The sequence below is a fragment of the Bidens hawaiensis genome, unplaced genomic scaffold (genome assembly GCF_021521415.1).
Source record: "Bidens hawaiensis isolate Kalapana, Puna unplaced genomic scaffold, B.hawaiensis_p1.1 tig00036348_1, whole genome shotgun sequence".
In the NCBI taxonomy this organism is placed as follows: domain Eukaryota; kingdom Viridiplantae; phylum Streptophyta; class Magnoliopsida; order Asterales; family Asteraceae; genus Bidens; species Bidens hawaiensis.
Genome location: NW_027496338.1, coordinates 16,544 through 42,915, shown reverse-complemented (window position 1 = coordinate 42,915; position 26,372 = coordinate 16,544). Strand labels below are relative to the sequence as shown.

Here is a 26,372-nt window from a genome sequence, read left to right as displayed (position 1 = left end):
AGCTGTTTCTTCTTACCTTGATACAAACATGAAGTCAGGTAGATGGAGTTAATAATTTTCATGTATGTTTCATTCATTTGAATATTGGGCAACACCATCAATAATATATCATTTTTGACATTCAGGTGGTGATCGGAGACAGCAAAGAAGCTGATAAAACAACAGGTCTAGCAACATACTGGATTTTTAAAGGACCACATGTGAAGGTGCATTTTCATTTTTTACTTTATAATAAAATCTTTCTGCCTGAGTCCACTTCAAAATGAGTCCTTGGTTCACCAATATGTAGTTTCAAAATGATCTGATTAGTAGTTGGTTCTTGCTAAAGTGGTGGCTGTATAAATTTCAACGTGGTTTTGACCCGTTTTATCCTAACAACAACAGTCATTATGCAACCAATGACTAACATGGATTCCCACACACAATTAGCGGTCATTTTTAACAACTCTATACGATCTAGGGTGGCTAAACGGGTCGTGTTCGCGGGTTTGCAGATCCAACCCGACACAAGCCTGAAAATTTGATATGAACCTGAACCTGAACACGACCCAAACCCGAAAATCATGAAATACACGTGAACCCGAACATGACCCGTTTTACATTTTACAACACAACATACAAATTCATATAAAACTCTTTCATTTTAGTTATAAAATATTATGTTACTTTTCTTTTTAGTTTCAAATATTGGCATAAAATGCCAAACTAATTTAATCTATTACATAAAACTCATTGTAAAAAATATTATAAAAAATAAATAGAAACTAAGTTTTAACCGGTCAACAAGCGAACTCGCCATCTTGACTGAATTCGACCCCGTTTAGCTAAACGAATTTGCAGGTTCAACCCAAACTGACTCAAAACTGTTTAGACTAAACCCAAACCCGTTAATTTCGTGTTGGGCTTTTGTGTCGTGTCACTTGACAGCCCTAATACCATCCATGAGCAACCATTTAACTGTATATATCAGAGTAAAGGAATCCAAGACTGTATTGTAACTCTTCACATCATGAGGCCATTGATCTTAGATGGAGCAATCATTATCCTTATAAAAATAGATAATCCCCACCATTCTTAAGTTGCAATGGATTCAAACTCTACTGCTATTCTATACCCCACACCACAATTGCCATAAATTACCATATTTTAGCTGCAATGGCTTATATTAATTACATCTGTTTTGTACCAAGTTTTTTAATAAATTGAGTTTTGCGGTTGCAGAATTCAAAAGATAAAAAGGATAGAAGAAAGCTAGAAATAAGGGTTAAGAGAAGCTTTTAGCTCCAGGAAAGCAGAGCCATCCAAGAATTCAAAATTAAATTAGAATCTAGAATGGGGACACAAATTGAAGCTTGCACATATGTTCAATATTCTCTAGAGGTGGTAAAATGGCTGGGTTGTTTGGTTAACGGGTCACACAGTATGGTATCGATATCATAACGTAATCCAAATTCTAGCTGCAATGCGCGGGGTATTTTACTAATATATGGTCATGTGTCATAGATATTTATGGTTGTTTGATTGTCTCCTTAATTCTTTTTTAAGAGTTTTGGGAGCGGGGATTCTACCTACTAGTTGATTATTAAAAACCGGAATAATACCCTATTATTCTACCTTCATCTGATTTCAATGTATTAAAATCTTTAAATTGTGCAAAATATATGTTAAAAGAAGTTAATAAAAAATATTTAATATCTTTCTTCTATTGTTAGTGTAAAACGACATGCAAATGTGTACAATCACATGTTTGATTATATAAAATAGTGTTCTATGTACCTGGCGCGTTGCGCTCGGGCAGGTCGATAAAGACCGTGGTAAAACCTAAGCGTTGAGGCAATATGTCAATAAAAATTCGGCCAGTTTCATTACGTGCGTCACTATACAAGGACTAAAACAAAAAAAATTATAGAAATTGAGGTGGACCAATGGGTTGGCATCGGTCGGGAAAACTCGAGCATGGGTAAAACCCCATGTTGACGATCCCTGGGGTTTAGGAGGTGAGCATACGCAAATTCGGTCAATTTTAGTCACGTTCATTATGGTACCAGAACTTGAACAAAAAAATGAGCATCGGTCGGTTTTCGTTACGTACGTTACAATACTAGAACTAAAACAAAACACAGTGAGTCTACGTGAATTCAATCTATTTCCGCCAGGGACTTTACGGTACCAGAACTTAAAAAAAAACAAAAACAAAACAGAATGGGCATTTGGTTGGTTTTTGTTACATTTGTTGTAGACCGAAACAAAAACCAAAACAAAAACAAAACAATACAATACAATATATATATATATACACACACACGTCTAGCACCAATAAGGTGCCGCCAAGTGGCCCAATGGGCCCTTGCGGCAGCAAAACTCTTATTTGTTACGATACCGAAACTATAGCAAAAAGGTTAGTAAAACCCGGGCGTTGCGATGATGTGTCAGTAAAACGGGATGTTGGTAAAACCCGATGTTGAGGCGGTGAGTGAACGCAAATTCGGTCAGTTTCGGTTACCTTCATTACGGTACTGGAACTAAAACAAAAGGCTCGATAAACACGTGCGATTGGTAAAAACCAAGCGATAACAAAAGGGTTGGTAAACCCGTGCGGTTGGTAAAAGCCGAGTGTTGTCGGTCCTAGATGGAGTGTCGACCCAAATTCGGTGGGTATCCATTACATTTGTTATGATATTGAAACGGAAAACAAAAAGAAAAAAATGGCATGAACCAATAGCATTTCATCACTCGGCCCAATCGTAACTAATGCAGCACCAAACTTGTAATTTATACTAAACTAATGTTGTATCCCGCGCGTTGCGCAGGGCAGCACGTAAAACACCAGCATTGTAACCAGGGAAAAGTTGAGCGATACAACGACTATTTGACGTGAATTCGGCCAGTGTTGTTATGTTCGTTATGGTAGTGACATTGTTGGTAAAACTTAAGGAATAAAATCCAAAAAATAAGTTATTCAAATAACATATTAAAAAAATAAAATATTTAAATTGACGATTATTTGGTCGGTAAGATCGGACTAGTAAAACCCAAGCGTCGTTGGTCCCGGGCATTTAGGTGGTAACTCAACACGAATTCGGTGGGTTTCGGTTATGGTACCGGAGCCAAAAAAGACATAAAATTGAGGTAGATCATTGGAATGGCGTCAGACGGCATTGGTAAAACTTGAACGTTTTCGGACCTTGCATTGAGGCGTTGAGTTTACGCGAATTTGGCCGGAAATCCGTCACGTTTGCTACAGCACTTAAATTAAAAATAAAAAAAACACAATTAGCATCCGGTCAGCTTCCTTTATGTTCGTTAAGATACTGAAACTAAAAAACAAACAACAAAATAAATAAATCAATAAGGTGTCGCCAAATGACACAATGATGACTTAGCGTCACCAAACTTCTTAATTATATCTATTAGATAATAGATAATAGTATAAATTTGTTTTATAACAATATAAAATTAATAAGATAGTGCTAACCAAGAAAGAGGAAACATGTAACAAACGTCAAAAACTAATGCATAAACATAAAATCTGCAAACATCCCACGATCTTCACGACATATCCATCTTCCCATGTTCCACAACTATTTTGGTCAACACATTTAACCTGCTACACGTGACACGTGAACAAATTAAGGTAAAGGCAGGAGGAACTAATTAAGCCTCATGGATGACAATAGCGTTTCTCACACACATATAATGACTTGCAAACTTGCACGTGAAGCACTTAAAGATCATATCATGTTGTAATTCTCCATCACAATCATTGCATTCCCCATCATAATTCGTCCCTTGTACAAAGGTGACAGGGTGCGGGTGTTCTTCGGTCTTATATCTTCCTCCAAACTTAACATTGAAATATCTAAAGATATTAGATTCCTCGAACCAGGAATATGCAGAGCGCTCACATTGATGTTTTACAGGGGCGCAAGCAGTGTGCATAGACGACGCACACATGCTGCAATGATAGAACCAATTGTTCGGGTCTAATTTATTCTCACAAATCTCACAAAAGTATTTGCCACTATGGTTCTCAGCTGGATAGTATCTCAGATTGAGTGCATGTTTATCGTACTTGTGCCTAATCGTTCGAGGTAATAACAAAACACACCTCGTATGCAGATAGAAATCACAAGTGGGACAATGGAATCCCGTAGTATCTATCAACAACCGACATGCCTTACAATCATTTGTATCTGGTGAAGCTTTAAATATTAGGAGGAGATGTTTAGGGTGAGCGTCATGTGTGATTACATCAGGTATGAAGCCACAATTTATATCCACGTAATATTCGCAATGCTTGCATCCATATGCGAAACCGTTGCAATCTAAAAGACAAATTTCACATGTAAACACACCCAAAAACTTTCCTGGGATCTTTGGTAGTAGAACAAGTGTATGCTCTGGATGGCCGTGATAGTCTTGTATTTGAGAGGGTAGCCTAGTGCACCACTCATGAAGAACAAAATCACAATGATGTTGGGAACACTTGTAAAACGGCACGTCGGTGATTGGTCTCACGCATCCATTACATAGTAGTTCCACACTTTTCATGGGATCATGAAGAGGAACTGGCACATTAAGGAGCGTGTCAAAAAGAATCAGCGGGTGTGGATGACAAAACATTTCACCATCAATCTTCCTTTTAATAACTAATTCACCTTTGTTGATCAAATGGTGCATTAGAAGGTTGACACTCTCATCAGGAAATGGACAGCGAATTAGATTAGGATGATCCTCGTCTTTGAAATTTTTGTGAGTTTTGCCCCAACCTAATTAGTGAATCACATATTAAAAGTTAAACTTAAATTGACAAGCGCGATATCTAGTATTAAAAAGAAAAGCATAATTTCTCACCCGCAGGCATCAAGATAGAAGTCATAAATGCCTCTTTCCTTGAAGTCGCACAATCAACATGGACGTAATATCGGCATTTTTCGCATCTGTAATGCCACAAGTAAGAACTGTTAGGTAGTAGGTGAGGATCGAAATCTTTCTCACAAACTCTGCATTTGGGAAACAATCTGCCCATCTTTTCAATTAAAGGAAAGGAATAGGCAATGGCAAGTAAATGAGAATGACTAAAACTTCCATTTGTAGACTGTTGGATAAGTAATTTGGATGGAAGCAAAGCACAGTCCAAGTGGATCCTGAAACCAAAACAAGTGATACAATGGTAGAAGGTTCCACTACGTTCATTACCACATGCGTTACAACAACCTAATGTCATCCTACTCGAATAGCGTTGTAGTTGGTGAGGGTGACTTGGGTGCTCCATCTTTTGTTCGGACATAGTAGCACAGATTATGTCCATATAGAAATCACATATGGAACAGTAGTACTTGTAGAACTCTTTTTCTCTCTCAAGTTGGCATATAGCACACTTCCATTTTCTCGCTAGGTTCTTGGACAAGGTAAGATCGTGGTCAGGATGTAATGGGTGGTTTTGTTGGGTTTTAGGAAGTTGCGCACAGAATTTGTGTAGGGAATAGTCACACTCTTTGCAGGAGTAGTAACATATATGAAATGAATAGATCTCTTCCTCACACATCTCGCACTTGACAACATGGGGTCCTTCCACCACGCTATCATCTTTATATTCATCTTCATCTTCATTGTCAGAGTTTTCGTTGTCGTGGTCAGGCTGCAATTGGACCAGGTGTAACAAATGCTCATGACTAAAGTGTTGAAGCTGCTCCATTACAACTACATAAAATAAAATTTATGTGTTATACAAAAATCATATGACCACAAATATCTTCACATTTAAAGATCTCAAGCTTCAACACAAGTATTTGGGTTGTCCAAATGAGGTATATTTCTCAAGTAATGCATAAATCTATGAAAACAAGACTGCTTTATATCAATACACATTAAATATGCCATACAAACTTTCACTTCACTTTTCATTTAACCATAACCAAATGAAACTTGATGCTCATAGAAAAATAGTTGGTGGATATAAAATTAAAAAATAAATGAATATAAATTATCATTTCTGAAAAAGAAGTCAAAACGTTGGTTCTGTAATAAAGGGTTGTGTTCTCTTCCATCTTTCAATTGAATACAAATCAAGTAATTTCCAACTTTTTCAAAGAAGAATTAGAATTATCAAATGCCATTAAAATATCATACAACTAAAATATAAATAATAAACAGATTTATTCTTTTCTATTGAAAAATTTTGATGTTTGACTTCAACTAGAATATATTGTTATGATAATGAGCTGTTAAGAATATAAAAGTAAGTTAAAAATGAACCTTAAACCATAATTCCAACACACTCCATGTTTAGGTATGTCCCACATGCAATAGGATACGTGCTATGACATGTCCCACCTATATGCGGCTACGAGCCAAGGCACTAGGTACGCCTAGGCGGATATTTTTATCCAAAACCCAAAACCTGACCCGAATCTAAAGTCACTCGAACCCGAAATAGAGAATACTCGAACCCGACAACCCAAACCTTAAATTGGTCCGGTCAGCTTTTTTCAACAAAAAAACCAAACAACCCGACCCGACTGAACAATCCGAACATTTATTGTCTATTTCTTATAGATGCGTTTTGGTTTGGAGTTATTAGTATTTTGAAATATTAATTTTTGAGACTTTTGAGCATTATCATATCAAATCGTCAAAGATGTTTGAATTTTAATGATGGTTCTTTATGAGCACAATGAATTTTGATGATACACTGTGTAGAAAACATTTTTTTTCAATTTTACGTCTAAACCCAAAAAACCAATGTTTTAAAAGCCGGTACATACCGCCGGTTGAACCGGTTATATCAGATTTTCATAACACAACCGGTATTTAGAACCCGGTATTTTTGGGCGGTTTGCTAGAACATCGTACCGTCGGTTTTTAAAAAAAATACCGGTTTAAACCGGCAACTGGTTTAAATCCAAGAGATTTTTGATATTTTTTACGACCCATATTTTAAAAAATGACTTTTAGCATAGCGGATAAAATTGAAACGAGCAAACACAGTTAACGACGATTCGTTAATCAATCAATTTTGTCTCATGCAAATCTAATGTTGGTTTATTTACATTATTTGTAATTGACTAATTTCGTATACAAAGTTCAAACTTTCTATCTTACTCGACCATTGTTCATGTGTGATATTTGGTTCAAGTGTGATGTTTATTAATGTACTTTTGGGTTATTTTTGAGTTTAAATTGTATTTATATGGAATTAAAGGTAAATTATTCAACCCGGTTGAACCTTCCGGTACACTCCGGTTCAACCGTTTGTACAAATTTTGAACTAAATCCAATACGAGTAAAGTACCGGTTTTTAAAACATTGCAAAAAACCAACAAACCAACCCGAACCCGAACAATCTGAGTCCAACCAACCAGAACTTTAAATTGGTCGGTTATCGGGTCATTTTTTCCTAGCAAAAAGCCCAAAAAAACCCGAAGAACGCCCTAGGTACACTACACCCCATAATCATCCTAGTATGATGTTGATTTTGAATATAGGTTCGACACACTGACTTAAAGCATTATTGTCAAAAAATACATATACAATCCGCTTTCCCTACACCTTATGTTTCTTTCATTTCCAAATTAATTCCATTATCTAAATATTAATCATCAAACTAGTAAAACTATAATAACTAGAAGAATGAGAGACATACCTACAATGTAGTATTCCAGAAGAAGCTTCTTCCTTAAATCAACAAATTGGATATGGAAATTGTAAAAAGAAGAGAATGATAGATGTTTAGCGAATGAAGACAACAACTGAATGGAAGAATAAATAGAGTGGTGATTAAGAAAAGGAGATTCTTGGAGTAGTGAAATGGAAAACAATAACTTACTTTTGTGAACAATAAGGAACTACTTTCAACCAATCTGATAATTATATCAGATTGGTTGAAAGTAGTTCCTTATTGTTCACAAAAGTAAGTTATTGTTTTCCATTTCACTACTCCAAGAATCTCCTTTTCTTAATCACCACTCTATTTAACCATCATTACAAACAACTTTTGTTAGATCATAAGTATCTATGTTGCATTGTTGTGTGATATAGTCGTATAAGTGTGTGTATGTGGATCATGATGGAAGTGATATAGCAAAAATTTACCAAATGAGCCATCATTGTTAGTTTCATCATGGATCAAGTTGTGATCAAAGTTTTCATATTCTTACGGTATAATAAAACATTAAAACAATATGACAAGATGTAAATAAAAAGAGTTACACCAGCACATGATTATTATGTTAGCCCTTGACCACAAAGGAGCTATTTTGGGTGAAGAGCAGGTCGATCGAGTATGTTGCTATTATGATATTCAATGCGAAATAAACAATATGATTGCCGGAATTTTTAAGATTGTCAAATGGTAAATCAAGAATCTGGTTTTGTTTATACCAAATTCCGTTAAAAAAAAAGACGAAAACGCCCTTTTGTAAGACAAAAATGCACTTGAACTGCTTATTAAAAAGCGGTAATTATAATTATTAAAAAAAAAAAAAAAACTATGGCGGGTCGTTTTACAATGTTTCAGCATGGTTGGGCTATGGTATGTCTAGGTTTGTTTACCACAGTCTTGGTTTTAAAAGGTGTAAGACGCTTCAAAACACTTAAGTCTGCGCTAGGTGAATGCAAGAGCCATATACGAGAATTGTTCAATATTTTCAAAATACTTATGCATTAATGATTTAATGAGATAGCGGGTAGGCGGTTTTGCAACAGCACGTCACACTTAATTGTTATATCTTCTAGGCTCTAGCAATGATACTATAATCACAACAGCTATATTTGTAGTACAACAGAGTGAACCTGCTGGATGCATTTTTATATTTATGGCCATATTAGTATTGCTTACAAAGGCTATATATTGTAGTCTGTATATTGATTGCAATATTTACCAGCAAATGGGTCACATCTACTGATTTTTTAAACTAAACATGTAACTGGACAAAGACATAAAAGCTATAAAATCACTATATATCTTTGCTTACAAACGATTTACGAACAAAACAACATAACATGTCAAGAACTCACATTTGTTTAGAAACAAACTCTACAATGTACATTTTTCTTTATTTCTTCACCTTTTACTTTCAAAAGGTTAAAAAATGGTATGCACGCTAAAAAAACACAACCTTAACTCTCTGGCACAGGATTCACCTGTTCTTGAGGACTTGGTAATTGGTCGTTTTCCTCGGTTATTGGGTCATTAGCAACCGTATCGAAAGACGGTTATATCGGGATCCACAAAGTATTCGCCTTTTTTGAAGACACAGAAGGCAGTGTGCGACACAACCATGAGTCTGATGGTTTTTTTGGCAGTGGCGGTGGAGCAGGGTTCTCGAAAGACTTAGTATCATAACCTTTCAGTTTCAGGTTACCTTTAACATCATCATCAAACCATTCTGATTCATAATCAAAACCTTTGCACTTACTGGTTTTCATATCATGTTTTGATTCATCAGACTCCAAAGGTTCACTGAAGCTGGATTGAGGTTTTGTACACGATGGCATTGAGTTTTCTTTTGGAGATTCGGCTACATAAACAGTATCGACATAAAGTGTCTTCTCAAATATAGAATCTTGACTGTCTGTTTCTGTAATTTCACTTATCTTCTTCTTATCAGCTAGTAGTTCTCTAAAGCTTGTACCCTTTTTCTTTGAGCTTGAATCACTCTGTTCCGAAACAGTAGATTGAATCGACCCGCTGTGATCAACTGAAATCAACGGTCCTTGCAGACGGTTGTAGAGCTTTGATCCTTCTAAGTTTGCAGGTTCACTGGATTCTATCTTCAAAACATTACTCCATGATCTATGCTTATATTCACCACTCCTTGCAGGCTAAGATAAATAGATTAAAAACATTTGATTAGTATCTATTAGTTAAATTAATAGTTAAATAACCGATTATGTAAGAAAAGATTCTAAGATACCTCACTAACAGTTTCTCTGAAAGAACAACTCGAAGAACAGCTTGCTTGAGTTCTACATGCAGAAAAAATCGGTAATTTGGCCTTAATACACGCTCCATTAGCAGAGCGAAAACGTGGAATTAATCCACAAAACTTAGATGATTTAGGTCCATGTTCACGGTACTCATAATCACTGTCATAATCATCTTCTTCACCATTATGATTATTATCCATATTCACTGATTTCTTCTCTTTAACAGCTATTTTCTTGGGAGTAAGTTGAGGTGCATCAGAAGCCATTGCTCTTGCAGCAGGAAGAAACCGACTCAACATGAAATCCTTCACTTTCAGGTCGGCCCGAATGAGCCCAGACGGCTTCACATCCGACCCAGTTCCACCTAAACCACTTGAACTACAATTATTGAACGATGTTCCGCCTGATGAAGGCGTATCAAGTGCATCTATATACGCTTCACCACTATCATTATTATCTTCTTCAGCATCATTCGGAGAACCAGAACTTTGTTTCTTGGTTGATTTTGAACATTCTGGTTTACTTATCTTATTCCTACGCTTAAACAACCTCGCTGCAGGAACCTTCGGGCTTCCAACGATCTGAATCTGCTTATTGTTTTCACTCTTGGGCCTTCCTGGACTGTGTTCCCACCCGAAAGGAACACTTCCTGACTTCACCTTAGTCTTTGATGTTGATCCACTTTTACAAGATTCTATCGGAGATCTAACCGGAATCTGACTTTCATTCTTTCTGTTTTCAATCTTCCGGGAGGATGAGATCGACGAGAATCGCCTCACCGACAGAAGTGGCCGGTTAATATTCAATCCGTTATTCTCCATTATACAAACAGTTTAATCAAATTTACTGCATCAAAAGACAAGTTCATTATTACATTATTCATTATTATGTTGCCTTGTCAAAGATATAGTCCAATATAGAGATGCAAATCTTAACCAGTTAACCGAACCAAGACAGGAAACCGAAACCAATTATTCAACCGGTACAGTAGAAACCGGTTAGTAGCTGACTGAAACCCATTTTTAGGATCCGGTTTGGACTTTTGAGACAGGAACCTATTTGTAACAGGTTAACCGATTATAAGTCAATACGGTTAATGCTAATAAGGCTAATTTTAATAAGTTAAGGTTAAATTCAATAGCTTATTACTGGTTAACAGGTTTATAACCGAACCGAACCAGTTGACCGTTTGACCAATAACCGGTTAACCAAACAGAAACCAGTATTAACCGCTACAGTAGAAATCGGTTAGTAACCGATTCAAACCAGTTTCTAGGATCCAGTTTGGACTTTTGAGACAGGAACCGATTTGTAACGGGTTAACCAATTATAAGCCAATGCAGTTAATGTCAATAAGGCAAATTTTAATAAGTTAAGGTTAAATTCAATAGCTTATTACTGGTTAACAGGTTAATAACCGAAGCGAACTGGTTGACCGCTTGACCAACAATCGGTTAACTAAACAGAAACCAGTATTAGCCGGTACAGTAGAAACCAGTTAGTAACCGATTAAAAACCGAAACCAGTTAACCGAACATAAAAAGTCTATACAAGTAATGTTAATAAGGCTAATTTCAATAGGTTATTACCAGTTAACCGGCTAATAAACGTATCTAACCGAACTGGTTGACCATTGGTTAATCTCTAATTTATGAGTTGAATCCTTTCTTGTATCAATTCTTTTGCTAATTTAGAGTTTGAAGCAGTGAAACCCTAATTATCCGTGATCATAAACCCTAATTAGTAATTACATTCAATTCCAAACATTCTAACCACAAATTACTTGAAATTAACAGAAACAAGACTTAATAACCGATCAAATAATATAAGTTATGCATTACAGATCATAATAAACGAAGTAATTAGGGTTTGATCGAAGCGTTACCGTAAAATTGTGAAGATCTTGAGTCAAGAACTGGTGTGTGTGTGTGGTGGAATGAAGAGAGAATGAATTGAATTGAATTGAATGTATATGTGTTGGTTGTTTGCAGTGATTGAGTGTGTGTGATTATATGCAGAATGTGTTGGTTGAAGAAGAAGATGATATTATTATTATTATTATTATTATTATTATGAGCATGAATATGTTCAGGCTTTATTTAAAACAAGTGAGTGTGTGTGTGCAGTTGGAGTTCCCGCCTTAATATAGGTAAATTTGAAAAAATATAAAAAGAAAAAAAAACATTGTGTAATTTAATAAATAATTACAAAAATGTATTGATAACTATATATATATTTTTTATTTTATTTTTATTTTTTAAAAAGCCATATATATTAAAAAAAACCAAAGAGTAACCAATTACAAAAGGCAGGTAGCCTGAAAAAGGGAAAAGCTAAACAACAAAGATTATAAAAAGAAATTAGCGAAATGAAACTGACACCACTTCTCCCGGTCGAGACTGATACTTTTGTTCCTTTGTTTGACTCATAAGAAAGACATCGATTTGATTTCAAACACCATCTTGGACATTGACAAGGGGTGTGTTATGGAAGACTAAAAGGGAATGTTGGTTATACACATAATTCATTAATGACATTTTATTACGTTAGCTATTTGACAAATATAATTTGTACAATTTACAAGTATTTTAATTACCAATTTAAGCTTTTGTAGCTTTATTTAAAACATATTTTGAATTGTGGTCTCTCTTAAAAACTTTGCATACACGTCTTGTAAAACCGATTCCAACACGACCCAGTTTGGCAAGAACCGTGTTTTGACTTTTGCTGATCCAACCCAAATCGGTAGGGCCCGAAACTCAATTTGCGCGCCTATAGACACCCTCTACAGGTTCAAACTTTTCTTGATAGTTATAATGAAAAATAATTAAATAAGTGTAAAATAGGAGGTCAAGGGATCAAACCTGTTGAGCGCAACATATTTAGCGGTTCAAAAAAAAAACAAAAAAATTCAAAACCTTGATCCGAAATGTGAAAAATCTCTCAACAAGTCAAAAAGAAAGAGCATCACGCAAGCCTATAGAGACATGACTTAAAGCATAAAATGAGTATAATCAAAGATAAATAATCTAGACACTATATCATGTTGTATATGCATGCAAAGTCTGCATAACAAATAGAATTACATTATTGCCCTTCAGCATCTTTATAAACAAAGCTAACCTCCACCTCAGATGCTGACAATTCGAATAACACATTTCACGTCTTGATAACGCGACCTTTGTACTGACCTCTTCGAATCACGAAATCATCCGGAGGCTGAAATTCTTCCAGCCACGCAACTTCTGACTCGTCTACTTCAATTGTACCTTCAAAAAAGAAAAATGAAAGTTGACTTTGACTTTGACTTTGACTTTTGAGGTCAAACATACAACTTTTGACACATACTATTTGGAAGAACAAGATATATGGAAAAAAAAGAATTAAATTCACCAGGTAGAGTATTTACTACTTCGGTTGACCGCCGAAAGTAGGTGCAGTGCCGCCCGTCCTCCGATGAGTAAGGCGGTGACAAGATGTCAAAGATGGCACAAGGAGTTAAGGCATGAAAACAATGGATGTTGCCACCACTAGTTGGGTACAGGATCGTGGTCCCACAAGGGCCCGTCATCACACCATCTTTAACAAGTTTTGCAGGTCTCGCTGATGGAAAAACAAAAAAAAAGTTAAAAAAAATAGTGCTAATAATTATAATAAACAATCAGTCAATCACAGTGTCAAGAAAAGACTGACTTTAACCCGTTTGATCCAGTTTCATTTTAGCTATGTTTTTCGTTGCACGTGTTTTATTCTTTAGGAATAAAAACATAATTATTATTATTTTTTTTTTACATTATGCAGGCAAAATAGATGGTAAGGTCACTCTGCTTTTAGACTTGTTTTCAATTGCATAATCGATTCGTCAACATAATACTTATAGTTTCATAACATATCGGTTAACTAAACAAAACAATGATATTTTCAAAACACACTTTAAACACCTCAACCATTATGGATATTACCTCACATTGTCATGTACCTAAATTAAAATTAAACAATGATTTAGCAATAAAATGAGTATGCATTCACATAACTGAACAATTGGTTTAACAGATACTTTTAATCGGGAAATTTAATTAAATGAAGATCAATAATTTCTAACCGAAATCATTTTCAGAGGATGCGTTACAATAACAATTTTGTATTCAAATCACACAACACAGATATTCCTGCTGAACATGAAATACTACCACTAGATGTGACCATTTTGACCCACGTATCTGTAAATGACTCGATTTGGGATTATTTTACTGCTAATTAGTTCACAGATTTAACTAAAAAAGAAGACGGGTCAAAAGTCAAAACTCATCCAAAGTGTATTCAAGATCACAAGACCTTCTAAATCACTTAATAAAAAAATCCTGGTTTATTATTATTATTATTAATATTATTATTATCATTGTATAATAATTAATAATACATATTTTTAAGGCCCAAAGTTGGATCTTTGGTTAGCTTTCTTGACAAAGTTCCTATTTTTAATCATATTTAAAACACTTAAGTATTTATAAATTTAAAAAACTGGATAAAGAAAGTATTTGCTGGCCGACCCGCTGTATTTTAATCATATTTATAAGCTATAGTCAAGAAAGATAATACCTTGTGACATATCAGTTGATGCGGGTTCATCAAGCCAATCATATGCTTTTACATGCATTGATCCATAAAGAAGCTTGCTAAAAACCGTCATTCCAGGATGATTATGAAGCGGGATGATGGCTGAAGATGGCATGCAAAATATCCCCATCTACAAATAAAATAAATATTGAAAATTCAGTCTCTTACGAGAAAAAAAATGTGATTTTTTTTTGAACTTACAGTGAAGCTCTCGGACTCATGAATATGGATGTATTTTATTGGTGGCAAAGATCGATTGGGGCCGTTAAGTTCAGTCACAGGACCCGTCCAGCTACGTACTAATTGTGCTTCCTGATCCAGTCCTACATCTGAAGCCTTGATCTTGTCTGATCCAATTACAAAATAGAAAAAAAATTTAGGTTAAAATTTATTTAAAACAAGTTATAAACATCCAACAAGTGTATACGGAAGAGCTACTAAATCAAATACCCGTTAATTTAACAATTAATTTGATTTCCATATCAGTAAAAGAACATTAATATCTCAGAAGTCGGAACCATTCTGAAATAGACTGATATGTCCTTAGAAAATAGAAACGAACACAAAGATGTACAAAACAATATAACGATATCTTTGTGAATTATACAGGTCGAAACATATTCAGAACAAAGTAGGTAAATTTTTAGAACCTCCACCTTTCCCTTCTTTAAATTTTAAAGATAACGAATAATTAATATATCATTACATAATACATAAACAATGGTAATAATAATGCTCCAACTTTCTTGAATAAAACAATTTAGAAGGTTGTAAACGCTATATGTTTTGACAAACTTTTGAGTATTTTTCTCGTTTCGTCAGATTGATCCATTTTCACAAATCACAACTAATGCATGTGATTCATTGGCAACAAATCCAAAATGACTTGAAAAGGTTAACAAGATTTCGTGGGCAAGGCAAATCATTTCATATGCTAATTTAGGAAAACAAAAATGTAGCAGCATATAATTAGATAGCGATAACATACAAAACAAGAAACAAATAAATAGCCTTAAAGCCTTACCTAAGAGAGAACGGACTTTTTCAAGCGCGTCTTCTGAAACCGGTCCGGTTGGAGATAAAGATGCTTTGCAGGCGTTATAAAGCTTTTGTATTTGAGGCATGATTTAATCACAACAAGAACCCAAAAGCCGAAATAATAATAGTAGTAGTAATCCCCCTTCTGCAGAGATATTGTTTCTTGCAAAACGCTGTAAACGGTGTCGACTAGATAAATAACTTTCAATACACAAAAGCCCCTTTGGAAATGATATTTTGGAGTGAATCAGGATCACAATTGGTTAATTGACTATTACAATGTTTTCCAATTTCACCACAATATATCCACATCTCCATCAATTCGTAAGGCGCTCCATGTTCTCACCACTGCATATACAAATCAAAATCACAAATTTGCAGCTTTAAAATCAAATCTATATCAACTTGTTTAACTTTACAGAAAGATAAGCTAACATAATTAACATTCTTTTATATCATTTTCATTGTTATCCGTTATATATCCTCACATCAAGTAATAATATAAATGACCCACAAAAGAAAAATGCCCAAAAACAGTGTTGTAAAAATCCTGTTTAGGCGTCGATTAATCGGTTTCACCTAATCGGCCCCTAAATCGGAACTGGCCAAAATTGGTAAAACAAAAAAAAAGGTAAAAATCTTTGAAGTAATTGAAAAACTATACGTATTTTGAAAAAATTATATATAAAATTTTGTGTGCGCGTGTGTATATGATTCTGAAAAATAACATATAAATTTCCAATCCAATTAATCCCTATTAATCACTAGTCGGTATCCCACCGCCCGACTAGAACCTTTACGAGTTCTACAACACTGAGAAAACCTACACGAACAGGACCGGCATTCATCAAAGAACTATTATGTGAAAACAATGAAATCTTGGAACACTTATGCAAAACATTTAACGTATAAAGTTCAGTGCTTGATTATAGTAAAAGAAGCCCATTAATGTACATACAGATATACACAAACAATTTAGTAAACTTATCAGCAAAAGTTATTAAAATTAAAAATAATAATAATAACTGATTCCAAATTTGTGCATTACTAGCAATATTATCACTTTTGCACAGTGAAAACCACAATCAACAGATTAAAACAAAAAAAGAACACCAATCATAAGCCCTGCACGAACAGGACTAGCGTTTTCATCGAAAAACGATTATGTGTAGTCTTGAACACTTGTGCAGAACATTTAACATACAAAGTTCACTACTTGATTATAGTAAAAGAACCCATTAATGTACATATACTGATATACACAAACAATTTAGTAAATTATCAGCAAAACTTATTAAACCTGTAAAAAAAAAAAACTGATTCCAAATTTATGCATTACTATCAAGATTATCACCTTTGCGGTGCAAACCCCATAATCAAAACCCCTGAACAAAACCAATTCAAAATCCACACAATAAACCTTAACCCAAATCAAAGATTCAATTTTTAAGCAAAACCCTATTAGCTTTCATCCCAAGAATCAAAACCCACCAAATCAAACACGAATAACGTGCAATCGAACCACCCAAAGATCAAACCCAATCAGAAACCGAAAACCCAGAAAGCGTGAACCAAACGCACAGTCAGAAGCATGTCAATTTGACGAAATTGGAATTGAAATCAAGAAAATTGAAAAGAGGGTTAAATGGGTCGGATTGAATTGATGGGTTAAAGAGATCCGTGACGATTGATTGATTGAGTAGCAGTAGGAGGAGGAGTACCTGACAATGTTGTCCTTGGTTTGCAGGTGAATTCACGAGAATGCCACGTTCTTGCCTGCACCAACAAGTGGCACTACTATATACGCAACACAATTTTTTTCTTTTTTAGGTGAGAAGAAAAGCCCAATTTGTTGTATACCAGGTTTGGTTTCGTATAGGTGGTGTCCGTTTAAGGTATGAACTTAAATTTATAGGTAAGCAACACTAGATTCATCGTATTATACTCATCGTATAAGGATATAAGTAAAAATGTTATATTATACGAGTTGTGTAAGTTTTGACATAAGGCGTGTATGAGTTTCATAAAGTTATCAGGGGCGGCTTAGAGGTAGGTCCCGTTGAGGGCCCGGCCCGTTATCGAGAGGGGACCAGAATTTTTTTTTTTTTTATAGGTAACGGAGACTTGGAGAGCATGTTTCTTTAATATTTATTTAACTTTTGAAAAAAAAAAACGGAAAGGAAATTTAGCCCGGTTATTTAAGCTCACGATCAATTAATAGCTAAATTTAGAAGTTACTCAAGTTTGCACACAACCAACCAATTAGCTCAATAGACTTTACTCCTTATTCTAGAGGTACACAAATCTTGTTTTTTTAACCAGTTTCGGGTTTGGTCAACAAAGGCAAGGACCTAGATAGGTAAGAATCAATTCTGGTATGATCGGGTTTTTGGTCGGTCAGGGTTTTGACCAGGTAGAGGTGGAACCGGTTTCGGTTCCGGGTCCGGGTCCGGGTAGGGTTTCTCTAAGGAACTACAACCTAGGTTATACCTGCAGGTCGGGTAGGATTGCTCCAGTTCCCAGTTGGGTACACATGGTGGGTCCAGATCGGGTTTATGCTCAAGTCTACTTTACTATTAGTAATTTTGTTTTTGATTATTGTTATTTAGATTACCGTCTATCTTTGAAGAAAATATATTATATATAAGGTTCTTTTTTAGTACTCGTTTGAGGCAATTGAAATCTCGAAAACGACCCTAAAAGTTATATGGGCCTCTATACACACATTTTTATAGGTTGTATATAGTGCATGTTAAAAATGTCACATGACTGTATAACCTATATTTGGTATAAGGTATATGCCGTGGGTTTGTACCAAGTCATCAATCCACGCGGACCACGCCCATGTTTATGGGTCGATTTATAACTATTAAACCGATCACTGGTTTGGTTTTACATTTAACTTTTTTATTATTTCATAAAATGCGCTTATGTTAACCGGTCAGTTTGGTTTGGGGTAAAAAGAAAACATACCAACCATGCCAGTAATATTTTGCAAACGTTTATACATTATTTATTAGGAAAATTGGTTTTAAATAATCCCAACTATCACCTATTGGCAAATAACAGGCCCAACTTTGCACTTGGCTCGTGGCGGTCCTAACTATGGGGTATTTGTTCTTAACGGGCTGCGACTAACGGATGTTAACCCCGTTAGTGATTTGCTGACGTTGACCTTCTTCTCCGGCTGGAAACCTGCAACTCGCCTCCATTCTCCCTAATATCGTTACGCCGTCTCTCTCTTTCTATCTTTCCCCTCATACGAAACCTAACCGGCGTGTCACCGTTGTTGTCTCCGGCGAAGTCCCCCCTCGTCAATCGTGCGTCATTCGAGGTAATTGACACTTCATTCGGCTCGTTTTGACCCCCTTAACAAAAGCCTTATGCTTATTTTGTAGATCGTGTAACATTGATTTCGAATTTTTGAAAAATAAGATCGGGTCTGGTATATGGGGGTTGGCCATGGAACAAGATGTAATGTACTTTATTTTCAAATTTCCGATGTGTTTTGAAGAGGGAGGGAGACGGTGTGATGATATTAGGGAGAATGGAGGCGAGTTGCAAGTTTCCAGCAGGAGAAGAAGGTCAACGTCAGCAAATCACTAACGGGGTTAACATCTGTTAGTCGCGACCCGTTAAGAACAAATGCCCCTTTAGTTAGGACTGCCACCAGCCAAGTGCAAAGTTGGACATGTTATTTGCCAAAAAGTGATAGTTGAGATTATTTAAAACCAATTTTCCTATTTATTATTAAGTAATAGTTTTTAGTTGTTTATTAATTGGTACATTTGTTGTTCAAATAATTTAGGTGGGCCGTATATATTTGTTTGATGAAATCTGCTGTTTGTACCTTTGATCCATTGAATTTGTTCACGTGAGCTGGCTTGCATCAACCAATTATAAAATGCCAAAAATATATGCAGGATTTTTTGTTTTTACAACCGACTTCTTGGAGGTAACTTTCTTTATTTTATTTATTTATTACAACAATAGAACCCATTATCAGAAAATTCATAGAACCAATTCAATGCCCTCTAATATATTGATGTAGATCATTAGATGTAGATCATATGTAGTCCATTTTTTGTTTCATTGTTTGTTTGTTAATAGAAATCAAAAGGTTAAGATTTGTTAGGTCGAGTGGCTTAAAAATATACGCTTCTTTATGTAACTGTTTTTTTTTCTTTTTTTTTTTCTCGCTTATATGTTCTTATAGACAGGTGGTGTTAAATTTTATATTATTTTCTGTGCTTTAAAAAAACAATAATAAATTATTCATGTGTATCGACAATTAAAAGTATGTAATCGAAGTAATAGATAAAGATAAAAAGAAATATTATTTTAAAAACTAGAGAACTTTTTGCAAGGTACTCACAGGGTGAAGATCAGCTAAATATAATAACTATCTTTTTACCTCAAATAAATATTAATGTACGTTTTCGTCCCCGTGGTAACTGGGTGGAGACAAGTTGCAACCTCACTTTTAAAAAATAGCCTACCCGGACCCCTAACATCTTTATGTGTGTGTGTTGTTGGTGGTGGGGTGGGGGGGGGGGGCGATGGGGGATAAGAACCAAGCTTGAGGGATTGATTTGTTTCCATAAAAATACGGGTACGGATGAGGATGGGAATGAGATGCAGAGGTGCTTTATTTGTTTTTGTTTTTTAATCCTTTTACCTCAAATTTAAGAATAATGTTATTAATGGGGGGCAAGATGTGAATAAGGGCGAGCTCGGGAAAGTACCGGTACCTATCCCGAAAATCTCGATCCTGAAAATTTGAAATATTTGGTATCGGTATTTCGTGCAAAATTCGGGGAATACCGGTACTGAATACGATATTGATACCAAAAACGCTCATCCCTAGATGTGAATGCTCTAACAAGACAAATTATATACCAACGATTTACTAATCGTTAGCAACAAATCCCACAAATAACAAAAGTTATCAGCAGACCCAGGATAGGGAGGTTGAGATGTAAACAAACCTTTCATCCATTCATAATAAACACTTTAACCAACCCCGAAGCCGTTTCATAAAAAAAAAACCACTTTACCCATCTCTAGACCCAGAGGTGCACAAATTGGGGTTTTTTACCCGGAACCGGTTAACAAAAGTCAAAACCGGGATAGGTAGGAACTGGTTCTGGGTATCGTTAGGTATTTGACCGGGTTTTGGCCAGCCTTACGGTTTTTTTGGGTTTCGGGTAGGGTAGGGTCGGGTTTTGACCGGGTATTTCCGGTTCCGGGTCGTCTCAGGGGATAAATCTAATACTAGGTCCTACCTGCAAATCGGGTATGGGTAGGAATCGGTTCCGGTTCAGCATCGGGTCGGGTCCGGAACCAGGTATTTTGTGATCCTCTATCCAGACCCAAAACTCTTTATTCTCATTGGGCTCAGTATGGACGAACTAATCACTAACCACCCAACAAAGCCCAATCACCAACCCAACTATTCTTACAACACACATCCACCGTCCAATTACAGTTCCAGATCAACTGAATTCTAGAGAGAGAAACACCAAGTTCTAGAGAGAGAAAGCAAAAATGGTCGAAGAAGCAGCAAAACCAGAGGATCTGACGGTCAACAACACCATCGCCGTTGCTCGATCGGACGGCGAAGAAGAATCCGACGGCGAGCAGCCGGAAGACGGCGAGATCGTCGACGGCGGAGGCGACGGTGACGCTCCGGCGGCGGATTCCGGCACGGCCGTAGTGCAGCAGCATATGTTGGAGCATTCGTGGACGTTTTGGTTTGATAACCCTAGCGCTAAGGGTAAACAGGCGGTTTGGGGTAGTTCTATGCGGCCTATTTACACTTTTGCCACTGTGGAAGAGTTTTGGAGGTAGTTGATGTGTTATGTTTGTTTAATTAGTGTTTAATTACATGATTGTTGATAAATTGAAGTTGAATTTGGAGTTAGGGTTTTGATTATGTTATTTGATTATTTTTACGTGCTTTGATGTGTTTACTTTCGATTATAATATGAATATGTCATGTTTAATCTGTTGTCTACAATGTAGGGCTGTAAACGAACCGTACGAACACGAACAAGGCTTTGTTCATGTTCGTTTGTTAAGGAAATAATGTGTTCACGAATGAGATTTTATGTTCGTGTTCGTTCATTAAGGAAATGAATGTGTTCACGAACGGGTCATGGACACAAATAAAATCGGCAGAGCCTAGAGATTGAGACCTATGTATTCATCAATGTGAATAATGAAAGCGTGTAAATGAAGGAAATGAATCGAACCAACACGATCAAGGGAGTGTTCGTGTTCGTTCATTTCACTTTAAATGAACAGATTACTTAATCGAACAAATATTTATGTTCGTGTTCGTTTATTTAAAAAATGAGCATTTGTGTTTGTTTATGTTCGTTTGTTTAAAATCTAACGGACATAATTGAACAAAGATAAACGGACATAGATCAACGTATATGAACAAATGTAAATGAACACAAACAAACATAAATGAAAACACTTTACTGAACACAAATTAACAACTATAAAACCTTTAAGTAGATGATTCATCCAGATAATATTTCATTATTTTCTATTAATATATAAACGAACATAAATAAACAGACATAAACGAACGTTCATGAACATAAATGAACAAACGGAACACGTGTCATGTTTGTTAAACGAGTTTCCCACCGAACGATTCACCAACAGTTCACTGAATGTTCGGTTCATTTACAGGCCTCGTCTACATCAAGACTTAGTTATTTACTTAAGGTGTTATGAATTTATTTCTTGTTGGCTTGGTTTTCTGAATGATATTTGTATGTTTTATATGGATACAACTATACAAGTGTATTTATTATCATTTACAGACATCTATATAAGTTTGAACGTTGCGTACAATTGTATTGTTTAAGTGGTTGAGACTACTGTCTAACATATTGCCATTTGTATGTTGATGCAGTCCCTCATAAAAAAAGTAAGAAGGTGATTTTATGATTGCTATAATGTTATGTATCTGTGTGCAGTACTGTAGTCTATTCTCTGTGAATGTTGGTTAACTTGTACAAGTTCTATGAATGTGAAGATTTGTGTGATATTTTTGTTATATTTGTTTAGTTAGTGTTTAATTACATGATTGTTAATAATTTGAAGTTAGTTTTGTTACTTATTGAATTAGGGTTTTAATTGTGTTAGGGCTGACAATTGGGTACCTATTTAAGAGACAATAAGACCTGTTAATCAAAAACGTGTGGTATGTGATTTTTTTATTTTCCTAAATAATTGAAATTAGTAGGCTACTAGGCTAGACTCCATCATTCTCCCTTATTGGTACATTAAACTTAAAACTGTCTTATAGTCATGACATATAAAGTAGTTAAACGAGTCATATTCATGTTTGATACTTGTGTTAAGCGCGCCGTTTCTACCATGTTAAACCTACTAAGACACAAATTGCCAGCCCTATGTTGTGATTCAGTTCGGTTTAATTATGTTTGTTGTGATTCAGTTAGGTTTTGTTAGTTTTGTTTCTGTAGTTCTGGAGGTAGTTAATTACATTTGTTTAATTAGTATTTAGTTACATGATTGTTAACAGTTTGAAGTTGAATTTGGAGTTAGTTTTGTTAGTTGTTGAATTAGGGTTTTAATTAAGTTTGTTATGATTCAGTTAGGTTTTCTGAATGATATCTGTATGTATTATCATTTACAGGCGTCTTTAAGATGTTTGAATGTTGCATCTTATGTAGATATGCATGTTTTATGTGGTTGAGAAAACTGCTTAATATTTTCGATTTGTATGTTGATGTAATTTCTCATCAAATAAGTAAAATACAGTGATATTGCATTATTGTGATTGTTTTGTATTTTTGTATTGTGTTTTCTCTGTGAATGTTGGTTAGCTTGTATGAGTTCAATGAATGTGAAGATTTGTATTAATATTAGTAGTTTTTTATTCTAATGGGTCTGTGGATAACATAAAGAAAAGTTAATAAGACAAGAAACATGTCGGGTTTATCATTGTGTTAATAATTTAATTTAGTTTGTATTTTCTAATCATATTTAAAACACCTGGATTTTATTAACGTGATTGGACACGACCCAACAAACTCACAAAATTACGTGTTTTGAGTTTTTTTGGACTTGTATATCAAAATTTAAGATTAAGAAAAATGCTATATTGCTATTTAGTTTGATTAGAAAACAGACGTATGACTAAGTAAAAGATCAAGTTTTTGTTAAAATAGAGTTATTCAAAGCCCACACTAGACCTTTTTTTTGAGGTAACTAGTTTCATATTGCAAAAGGTCCAAAATGCCCTTGGCATTCCTGTTATATCTATTCTTCTATTATTAATTAAACTGTGCACCTTAATATCATATTACATGTGAATCTAGAATACATATTGTTGTCAAAATAGAGTTATTCAAAGCCCATTAGACCTTTTTTTTTGAGATAATTAGTTTCATATTGCAAAAGGTCCAAAATACTGTTGACATTCATGTTATAGCTATCCTTCTATTATTAATTAAACTGTGCACCTTAATATCATATTACATGTGAATCTAGAATATATATATTTTTTTTGAGGCAACTAAAATTTGATGTACATTAGATAGGGATTGTAATACTTGTATGTTGTTTCTTATATGATGTATACATCAAGAACGTTTGAAGTGGATGAGGATTTTAATTTGTTAAGAGTTAGTTATTGGATTAGGGTTTCATGAATTTGTTTCTTGTTGGCTTGGTTTTTTTATTTTTTGAATGGTTTTTTGATTTTTTGAATAATGGTTTGGTTTTCTGAATGATATATGTGTGTTTCAAGAACGATTGAAGTGGATGATATTTTTATTTGGTAAGACTTGGTTATTGACTTAGGGTTTCAAGAATTTGTTACTTGATTTGTATGTTTCAATATGGATACAATTATACAAGTGTATGTATTATCATTTACAAGCATTTAACATAATTTTTATGTTTCATCTCATATAACTATATAGGAATTAGGATAGTATTGTTTTTGTGTTTTGAGACAGCCGTGTAACATCTTGCTATTTGTATATTGACGCATTTCATCATCAAGTAGGTAACATAGGGGGATATTATGAATTTATGATTGTTATGTATGTATTGTGTATTTGTCTTTTCTTTGTAAATGTTGGAGACGGGTCGGATTTTTCATGATGTATGTTTGAATGCATACCAACATTTATAACTCAAATTGTTCAAAAGTTAGATATGCATTGTAATAATATAGTTTGTAATCATATTTGAAACACTTGGATTTTATTAACATGATTAGACACAACTCGGCACACACAAAATTACATATTTTGACCTGTACATCAAAAGATTTAAGACTCCGCTATATTGCTATTTAGTTTGAGTTGAAAATTTACATATGATTAACTAAAAGATCAAGTTGTAGACTTGTAATCAAGATAGAATTATACAAAGGCTACATTAATTTAAATATTTAGGTTTAATCTCTTGTTGGTGTACTTGAGCTTGTTTTGAGTGTATTAGTTCCAATTCGCAAAATGTCCAAAATGTCCTTGATATTCAAAATACTATTCTTCTATCTTTTTATTGAATTTCGCATCTTAATATCATATATTACATGTGAATCTAGAATATATATTTTTCAATTAGCAGGTTATTTCGAGCATTTGAAGTTTGATAGCTTTAGGATCTTCTATCATATCTTTTTTATATTCAATCGTTATGGCTAATTTCTTTAAAATGCAGCCTTTACAACAATATACATCGACCAAGCAAGCTGGCTAATGGAGCCGACTTTTATTGCTTCAAAGATAAAATTGAGCCTAAGTGGGAGGACCCCGTGTGTGCTAACGGTGGGAAGTGGACTATGACTTTTCCCAAGTCAAAGTCTGATAATTGCTGGCTGTATACGGTACTCTCCTAAATCTCTCTTTTATCATTTTTTTTTCATTTCAAGAGTCTTGTGTATATACTCTTGCTAACTTTCATTATCTGCACACTAGTTGCTAGCAATGATCGGTGAACAGTTTGATCATGGCGATGATATATGTGGAGCAGTTGTAAATGTCAGACCGAGGCAGGAAAAAATATCGTTGTGGACCAAGAATGCTGCCAATGAAAGTGCTCAGGTATGATATTAACTAAAGCCAACCGATGTTTTGAGATGGTCATCTCTAAGCGTATATTGTATTTGTTTGCAGATGAGCATAGGGAAACAGTGGAAAGAGTTTCTTGATTACAGTGACACAATAGGCTTCATATTTCATGTAACCTTTTCACTCACTCATTTTCTTGTCAAATATTTGGATTTCGATGATTGTTTTGTTACTTACGTTCTGCATTTTGTTGCACAGGAAGATGCGCAGAAGCTTGACAGAGGTGCGAAAAACAAGTACACAGTGTGAGGTGTGTATGTTTTTGTAGTGCTTAAAATTGCAACTTTAGGTGGACTTGAAAGTTTAAACATCTTTTTTCTTTTCTGATATTGATGGATTTAATTGACCATCTTTCTTTACAATCCATGTTACATTTTCCGACAGTTTGTTGCGTATTCTACCGTTAGATTTCTGTTTTCCTGTTATTAAAGCGCTTAAATTCTTTACTCTTAAATTCTCTTGAAAGAAGCATAGGAAACAACTTATTAATTGAAAGTTTGCGTGACTTTTTGAGGCGCTTAATATGAACGTGACAGTCAGTCAACATGAGAGAGTCGCACTTAGTCAAGGCGCTCGCTATTTGAACTGTTATTACGATGTAACCTGCTGCCATTTGAAATGGCGATGGGAAGTGTCGTTGCCCAGTCACCATGTCACATT

At 34.9% G+C, this 26,372-nt stretch overlaps 2 protein-coding genes across 2 annotated transcripts; one reads left to right on the top strand and one right to left on the bottom strand.

Annotated features, from left to right (window-relative positions):
- Positions 1 to 12,937: 12,937 nt before the first annotated feature.
- LOC143588370 (plant cysteine oxidase 4-like) lies at positions 12,938 to 15,965 on the bottom strand. Its single transcript, XM_077069390.1, has 5 exons — positions 15,572 to 15,965; positions 14,749 to 14,894; positions 14,530 to 14,677; positions 13,324 to 13,533; positions 12,938 to 13,199 (listed from the first exon to the last, which is right to left on the bottom strand). Exons 1-5 carry the CDS (start codon positions 15,669 to 15,671, stop codon positions 13,090 to 13,092), a joined length of 714 nt encoding a protein of 237 aa, XP_076925505.1. The 5' UTR covers positions 15,672 to 15,965; the 3' UTR covers positions 12,938 to 13,089.
- Positions 15,966 to 21,086: 5,121 nt separating this feature from the next.
- Positions 21,087 to 26,138, top strand: LOC143588369 (eukaryotic translation initiation factor 4E-1-like). The gene is made up of 5 exons (XM_077069389.1): positions 21,087 to 21,431; positions 25,303 to 25,468; positions 25,560 to 25,685; positions 25,758 to 25,823; positions 25,911 to 26,138. The coding sequence occupies exons 1-5, from the start codon at positions 21,133 to 21,135 to the stop codon at positions 25,959 to 25,961; spliced, it is 708 nt and encodes a 235-aa protein (XP_076925504.1). The 5' UTR covers positions 21,087 to 21,132; the 3' UTR covers positions 25,962 to 26,138.
- Positions 26,139 to 26,372: the final 234 nt, after the last annotated feature.

Coding starts and splice junctions, on each gene's coding strand:
- LOC143588370 (XM_077069390.1), bottom strand. CDS start 15,671: ATGCCTCAAATACAAAAGCTTTATAACGCCTGCAAAGCATCTTTATCT. Junction 14,895..15,571: donor AAAAGTCCGTTCTCTCTTAG/GTAAGGCTTTAA, acceptor TAATTGGATCAG/ACAAGATCAAGGCTTCAGAT. Junction 13,534..14,529: donor ATCAACTGATATGTCACAAG/GTATTATCTTTC, acceptor TTTTTCCATCAG/CGAGACCTGCAAAACTTGTT.
- LOC143588369 (XM_077069389.1), top strand. CDS start 21,133: ATGGTCGAAGAAGCAGCAAAACCAGAGGATCTGACGGTCAACAACACC. Junction 21,432..25,302: donor ACTGTGGAAGAGTTTTGGAG/GTAGTTGATGTG, acceptor TTTAAAATGCAG/CCTTTACAACAATATACATC. Junction 25,824..25,910: donor CAATAGGCTTCATATTTCAT/GTAACCTTTTCA, acceptor TTTGTTGCACAG/GAAGATGCGCAGAAGCTTGA.